Source organism: Tauraco erythrolophus, chromosome 6 (genome assembly GCF_009769465.1).
Source record: "Tauraco erythrolophus isolate bTauEry1 chromosome 6, bTauEry1.pri, whole genome shotgun sequence".
Classification (NCBI taxonomy): domain Eukaryota; kingdom Metazoa; phylum Chordata; class Aves; order Musophagiformes; family Musophagidae; genus Tauraco; species Tauraco erythrolophus.
This window is the reverse complement of record NC_141470.1, coordinates 37,819,378-37,827,229: the sequence shown is the minus strand read 5'-3', so window position 1 is coordinate 37,827,229 and position 7,852 is coordinate 37,819,378. Positions and strand designations below refer to the sequence as shown.

General features: G+C 49.9%; 1 protein-coding gene across 1 annotated transcript in view; it reads left to right on the top strand.

The window, feature by feature from the left end:
* The first annotated feature begins 4,759 nt into the window (after positions 1 to 4,759).
* SPRED1 (sprouty related EVH1 domain containing 1) overlaps positions 4,760 to 7,852 on the top strand; it is a 60,214-nt gene continuing 57,121 nt past the window's right edge. Inside the window, exon 1 of the mRNA XM_086613616.1 lies at positions 4,760 to 4,800. Coding sequence (XP_086469742.1) covers positions 4,760 to 4,800 — 41 coding nt within the window. The remainder of the gene's footprint in view (positions 4,801 to 7,852) is intronic.

Below are 7,852 nucleotides of genomic sequence, written 5' to 3'. Positions count from 1 at the left end.
AAACCTTAAAGAGACTGAAATTACTTGAAATTATTTGTGGCGTATTACAAAACAGTTCCTTTTATTGAATTGCCATGATGAAAATAATTTTTACATTAAATATATTTAAAGAATTTAAAATAAAACCCCAAATTAGTGTTCGTTCTTGTCATTATCATGTCTTTCTTCAGGTGCATCTGAACAAAGCTATACCACTGACAAACTGAGGTGATTCTTGAGGTTTCTTGTATAACGGAATTACCTTAATAAAACCATTAGCTTGCAGAACGTTAAATATATAAACTTTGAAGCCAGTGGAAAATGAGAATGAAATTAGCAGGAAGTCACGTTACCTGCCAGTCACAAGACAGGAAGTTCTCTGAAGGGATTTCCTAAGTAGGATAAGATTACGTCCCCACAGCTACATTTCAAGACACTTGAGGGGGACGCCTCAATTTGATTCATGTGAATTGTGAAATTGTACAAAAATAGGTTTGTAATGTATTTTTAATATTTGGATGAGGTTATGCCATGAATAACTGATCCATTCTTGAGTGTGATCTTTCAGAAAAATAACTATTTTTACAAAACAATCAGAATTTTTCCTCCAAAAGCCTCCCAGATAAGGAAGCAAGCACTATCATGGCAAGCTTGAGGTGTGTGCTGCTTGAAACGTGTTATAGGCCCTGTATCAGACAGAGCACGATAGCAGTTTAGTATAATCGTTCCATTATGCTCTTCATTATTAACCCTCTCACAGAAACATGGAATTTTGATCCAAAGGAATATTGCAATGAACATAAACTATGTAGAAATGAAATGTGCCTTTTCTTGCCTGCTATAAGGTGCAAGTAAATTTATCTATGATTCTATGTTCAAAATGCTTTAACCAACCACCCTTAAAAACAAAAATCTGACTGAAACCATACGCTTCTTCCTCACTGCAACATTTTCTTACAGTTTTCAACCACATTAAAAAAGGAAAAGTCTTCAAGAAAAATCTTTGGACACCATTAAGACCCATAGACAAACCGTACTTTGAACCTTAGGTGAAAAGGAAGAATTTCCTTAACAAATACCCTTGATACATGAAATACTGCCCTGCTTCCATGCATTCAAAGAGATGCAACAAGTTCCTAGGTTGGCTGATGATGATGGGAGGCACTCGAGGTTCCTTTGAAACGGTGAAGACTCTTTCTCCTGATTTCCCATGTTCCAGTCTCTCTCTCCCTTGGGAAAAGCAGCCAACCAACAGTAGTGTGGGAATCAGAGACGTTATTATCGCCAAGGGAGCTCGCCCCATCCTTCTCAAACAGGAAGAGAGAACAGCTCATCGCTGCTCCTATGACACCACCAGAGTTGGGAAGAAATCCCACAGTTACAGGAAGAACTGTAACGGGATTAGAGTTGGCAGGGAAGGTTCTTGGAGAGCAGCTGTGAAGAAGTGAGGAAGTACACGAGAAGCCAGGGATAACGAATGTGCACCAGGGAAGCGATGTCTCCTGCAATAGCACCACAATTATTTTACTCCATAAATTTCGGACGACGAAATGCATCAGTTGGCAAGCACGTACACAAAGACTAGGCAGGAAGAAATCAAAACCCAACCGACAGACAAAACCACAATATAATCTTTTATTATCATCTAATTTACTTGATGGTCTGACTCATGATTTTCGAGTCCTCAGGGTTTGCAGCACTGCTCCGCTCTTCCATCAGATCGAGCAGCACGTTCACCACGCAAGTTCCTGAAAAGGGCTTCGGGTTCGGCTGCTGCTGCTTCTTCATTTCACTGCTCACCTGGATCAACTACAAACACTTCCATTTCAGTGTGCGATTAGAGAGAGGCCAAGCCAGGGTTCCACGCACCCTCCCGTGCCATCACCCACTGGGAACCGCTGCCAGATCTCGGGAGTTAAAGAGCTCATTACAAGAGGGCTCCCCTTCCAAAGGGCGGAGGAAAGCCGAGCTCCGTGTCCTGCTGTCGGCCTCACACGGCATCGCTTAAAGCAGAGCAGATCCAGGTTAACATGACCGCATTTCTCCGCTCGCCACTCCATCCTCTTTACTGGCGCGTTTCCGTGGAACACGGAGGCTAACGGCGGGCTGTAAGGAAGGAGACACCGGTGCTGGCTACCGGGAACGGGACACGGGGGAGGCGGTCCCGCTTCACCAGCCCCCGGCGCTCCCCCGAGGCTGCCGCACACTTTGCGTTTACATTCACTTCGGCTTAAAAAAGTAGGAAAAGAGTGGAAACCCAGCCCGCGCCGCGGATCAGCCGCGCCCGCCAGAGCTCCCCGGCCGCCGCAAGCCGCCGCCGCCGCCGGGCCGGCCCCCCCCTCCGCCGGCGGCCGCTAACCGCCACACCCGAGCAGCCCGCCCCGGCCCACGGCGCCGGCCCCGGGGGTCCGAGCAGGGCCCGCCGGCCGCGCTAGCGTTGCGCCCCCGCCTCGGGCTGCCGTGGCCGGCAGGGCCCAGGGCGGGAGCGGCCCCGCAACGCCCCGCCAGCCGCCTGCCCCGCGCCCTCGGATCAGGAAGGAGGGCGACGACGGGGCAGCGCGCGTATCCCTCCGCGGCGCCGTGCGTGCGTGTGCGGCGGCGGCTCCTCGGGAAGCGCGTGAGGCAGCCCCGGCGCGGGGGGGGAGAGGGAGGGAACTACTTTCAGGAAACTCGAGTGCAGGGCAGTCGCCGGGCGCCGTGGGGAGGGCGGCGGCGCGGCCCCGTCCGGCGGCGGGCGCGGGGTCAAGGGGATTACTTTCTTCCCTTCGCTCTTCCCTCTTCTCCCTCCTCCCTTTCCCCTGTGGTTATTTTGGATCAAGCTGTGGCGGCGGAAGGAGCTTGAAGTCAACGCTTCCGCCCCATTTTCCTGTGAGGAGGGGGCGGAGGCGGCTGCGAGGAGCCGAGGCGGCGGCAGCGGCCGCTAATGGAGTTGCTGCCGGGGAGGGAGCGCTGCCGCTGAACTTCCCCGCGGGCTTTCTCCCTCCTCTCCCCCTCGTCCTGCGGCCGAGGGCTCCTCTCTCGCCTGGCAGCTCCTCTTCCCCTCCCTCCCCGCTCCTCTCCTCGCACAAACAGCCGTGACGCATCCTCTCTCTCCTCCGTCCCCCCCCCTTCCCACCCCCAGGCTGGTTTAAAACGCCTCCCTCCCCCCGTCAGCAGCCTTCTCCTCGGGGCCGGCGCGTCTTCTCTCCGCAGTGCTCGGCGTCGCTTTGGAGGGGGTGGGAGAGCCCAGTCGAGTCGCTCTGCCCCCCTTTCCCCCTTCCCCCCCCCCGCCTCCCCGCCGCCTGCCCCGGCCTGTGGCGGCTCTGGTGTCTGGAGGAATTTTTGCTGCCGCCGCCGCCTGCCCCGGCTGGGCGCGGGAGACGGGCGGGCAGGGAGGCGGCCGAGCAGCAGCAGCGGGAGGAGGAGGAGGAGGGCAGCAGCGAAGGCGGCTGCAGCGGGAGATGAGCTGCAGCGGGAGGACGGTGCGGTGCAGCTTTTTGCGGCGGGGAGCCCTCCCTTGTCTCCACTCTGTTCCCCTTTAACTGGGAGCAGCTCAAGAGCAGAAGACCCGCGGTTGTTGCTGCTGTTTCCACCACTACCTTCATCAGCATCATCATCACTAAAGACAGGGGGAAATACGCTCCAGCGCCGGACAACAGGATCTCGTGTTTTCAGGATAAAGATCGCTCTCCCCCCACACCCCTTTCCCGCTCCCTCTCCCTCACTTCACGTCGCTGCCCGTTCCCTGCCCGGGGGCGGCAGACCGGGGGGGGTAACAATGGTGAAGTTTCTGGTGAGTTCTGGCTGCGCCCTGGCTGCGTCGGTGCTGCTCCGTCTCCCTGTCGGATCGCGGTGAGGAGAAAATGAGCGAAGAGACGGCGACTTCTAACAACGAGTAAGCGGCCGTTCTCCCCCTCCGCCGTGGCGGTTCTCCCCTCCGCGTCGGGGTCGGGCTCGGGCTGGGGCCGGGGCTCGGGCTCGGGCTCGGCGCGTCCCCTCCGGCTCCGCGCCCCGCGGGGCCGCTGCCCGCGCACGTACGTGTCCTGGCCTCTCCGTGCGCGGACTGCGCATTTCTGCTCGCGTACATGGAAGCCCAGAAGCTCCCTCTTTGTGAAGGAGCTCGGTTTAGAAGGGCTGCGAGCCAGCGGCCAGAAAAGCGTGGTTTAAGTAAAGCCCGGTAGGAAACGGTGCAGGTAACGATGGTGTCTTGGAGGGGGAGGATGAGTTTTGAATGCCCAGAGAGATATCGGCACGTACCACCTCTGATAATATCCTATTACTTGTAGATATTTCACATGGAAACTAGTGTGTGGGAGCTTCATCCTGCAGGAAACTGCTCCTGAATTTTAATTGGATGAGTCAGTCAGTGTAAATACAGCTTAAACCTACCCTAAAGCCTTTTTTTTTTTTTCCCTTTTAATGAGCACTTACGACTCTTTTTTTTGTTTGTTTTTAAAATATATATATATAAAAGAGGAAAGGGGCAGTTTAAGGATCTCTTAATATTTTTAATGTGACTGGTTTGGAGGAAATCCGGAGGAGAATGTGTGTGTGCGGCTGTATCCCCCCGCATGTAATCTGTCTTTGAAATACGTTTTGGGTCGGAGGAGATAAATATTTGTCAGAAAACATCCGAGTTCCTTATGGCATCGGAAAACAAATACAGTGTATTTTGAAACTTTTCCTGTGATCGGGAAGTTGACGGTCGATGGCTGCAGTCTCCGAGCTGCAGCGTTCCGGTCGGCGATGTCGGTGTTTGCTCAGGCTGATTTTATGAATGATGCGGGTGACGGCCGCGGCCATGGCGATGGGGCGGGAGCGCTGCGCCCATTGTGCTCGTAGGTAGCGGTGGGGGGGGTGAGGAGCGGCCCGGCTGACAGGCTGCCGGCGGGGCTCCTCCGGCAGGAACGGCGGATCCCCCGCTCCGCCGCCTGCCTCCGGGCACGGCCGGCGCCCCTTCGCGCCCGCTCCCCAAAACACGGCGCCTCGGTCCCCGAGGAGGAGGATCGCAGGCCGAGCCCCGCGGGGGAGCGGAGCGCGGTGCCGGCCGCGGCGCGGAGCGGGCCGGGCCGGGCGAGAGCCGCTGCGGGGGCCGGGGGCCGGGGCCGCCGCCATGTTTCCTTTTTTTGTGAATCGCTCTCATTTGCATACCACAATCTCCATTCATAAAAAAAAAAATAACAAAAAAAAACCCCACCACACCACCCTTGCTGTCATCACCGCTGACCTGCGGCAAAACCTGCCCCGCAGAGCGCCTGAAGCTGCTCGCTCCGGTGCCGAGGACCAGCCTGCAGCCAGCGGCTGGCGGAGGAAGGTCTCCAGGAGCTGCTGTATTAATATGTGCTGTTCGCTGCTTGTTGACACAGTTATGTGGGAAATATCAGCTCGGGGAGGTGCTGGGAGCACGTGATCCGCTCCATTCATAAAATACCTGGCTGTCCATTCACAGTGCAGTACAGTGTCTGCATTCAGCAGCCTGGCGGATCAGACCTGCCTGGGAAGGGAGAGGCGGCCAGGCCGGCAGGTTTAGCGGAGAGGGCAGCAGAAAGAGGGCTTATGGCTGCGAGCAGGGGAAGTTACTGTGAAGGTGGGGGGGAGGAGGAGCGGAGGAGCTGCTTTTCTGGGTTTTGTTTGTCCTTTTCCTGTAAAGGAGCATTAGTTCAGAAGCGCCTTCTCGCTGTGCCGTCTAACATTTAAGCAGGGAAGAGTTTTATTCAGAAAACGTTGAAAAATTTTCCCCTCCGGAAACACTGACTCGAAAATAAAATACTGAAAAGCAAATTCATTATCATGAGTGTGTTTTCACGACAGTATGTTAATCCCTTTTGGATAATTTTACATTTTATTGAACAATACTGTCTTACATCTTCAAAATATCAACGTAGCGTAGAACTGGAAGTCGGTCATACCTAATGGAGCATCTGAAAATCTTACCTATTATAGAATACAGGTAACAGTGAAGACAACTAAATTGGTAGAAATCAGCAACGCAGTTCATTTTTGTCTGTTTACTTTGAGAATTTTGTGGCAGATTAGCTATCGTCATTTTTCCGTAACCTATGCCATGGCTGAAGAGACCTCTGAAATATCAGAATAACAGAAATGTTTTTCATATGGCATACACAGTTTAGAGGTCAGTGTATTGACTTTGATTTTAAATATTTTGAAATCTTTCAAAAAACAAAATTGGATGAAACTGAGTGGTGAAGGAGCCCTGAAGCAGACAATGTATTTGTTTGATGAAACCGTTTTGTTGTTGCCGGTGTTAAAATGGTGATGTTTACTGTTCATGAGTACCTTATTTCATTATCTTAACAAATTTCACTAAGGTGATCCTTAATTATACATTCATGGAGTGGAGGAGGTTTCGCTGTTAGTGAAACCTAAGAGAATATCTGAAAGATTACTAATCTTTACTTCAAATGAGAAAAGAAGGCTCAAATGCAGTATTTGGTTTGAGTTAATTCGGGTTTGTTAAAGAGCTAAATGTGTGTAACTTTACAAAGCACGATAAACAGTGCTTTTTCTCAAGTAATGTGGGTTTTTTTGTTGTGTTTTTTTTTTTTTCTTTGGTTATTAGAATATCAGAAGAAACATAAGAAAAATACCTATCTTCTCGGTTTCATTTGCTTTTTTTGACAGCATTTTTGCTGAGGCCTGAGTCATTATTCCTCTCTGGTTGATTTTGCACATAGCACAAGCATGTCACTTTAAATGATTGGGAAATATGATTGAAACTCCAAATAAACTGTTTGTGAAAATAGGGCAGATCTACAAATTGAAATTCATCGTATATTAAACTTCACTGTGTTTAATTTTATCAGTATAATTGATGACATCGATGGCCTTGAATTCATTAACAAATCTCTTGGCATATAAAGGCGAATACGGGTACTTTGCAGTGCATTTTGTGGCTACCGGGAATGTTCTGGTAATTGAGCATTATTCTTTGTTTATGAAACTTCATTTTATGGAGTAAGATATAAATATTTGCGGTGTCTAGAGTTTGACCTCAGTTAATCGTGTTAAATTCTCAGTGGTGGTAGGAAAGATTAATTAAAAAGCCCTACATTAAGGGCTGCTAGGTTTCTTGTCAGTCATGAACGTATGGAAGGCAGCCTTATAAAATTCTGATTGCCATGGATGAATCTTTGTTGGTGATTTTTACGTTGTTCTTCTAATGATGCTATTGTATTTTTCGGTTAGGTGTTAGTTAAATGAGAGTAGTTCTTTACCTCCAGATAATTTATTTTTTTTCTCCCCTCAGTGGTGTTTTGCAGTCAGTGTGGTCAGCATGAATGCAATGTGTTTAACTGTACTATCAGTTTTTAAATGAAGGAATTAGTAGGATTTGTGCACTGGTGGGTCAGTTCGCTGTTTGTGCAACTTAACATAATAATGTCAAAGCAGGCAGGTCTGCAAGCCATGTGCCCAGTTCCTGTTTTGGTGGCAGATTTTATTGCTGTCTAGAAATGCTACTGAATTTCAGTGTTAGGTAAAAGAGAATAATTGTTATGTAGTCCCCATTCAGCAGGGATGAATGATGACAGGCTTAAGATGGAGCCTGAGTTGAAAAGTAGGAGCACCGCTTTATTGGCTTGTTTACTTTCCTCTGTATTGCAGGTGGCCTCTTTCTTTTTCTGGGAATGCTTGTGCTCTTGAATTATATTCAGAGGTCTTTTTCGTCCTGTATTTTTGCAGATTCGGACTGTCATATGGTAATTGTTTTGCTACAACAATATAGGTAATCTTATACTCGTTCTCTTAGATAATTTGATTCAAGAGATTATAAATTAAAGAAACGTGGAGTGTATGCTAATGCTATGTGCTTAACAGTCTCCAGATTATGATGTTATAAATATCCTCAAGTGTTGATTTGAAAAAGTAAAGCTCA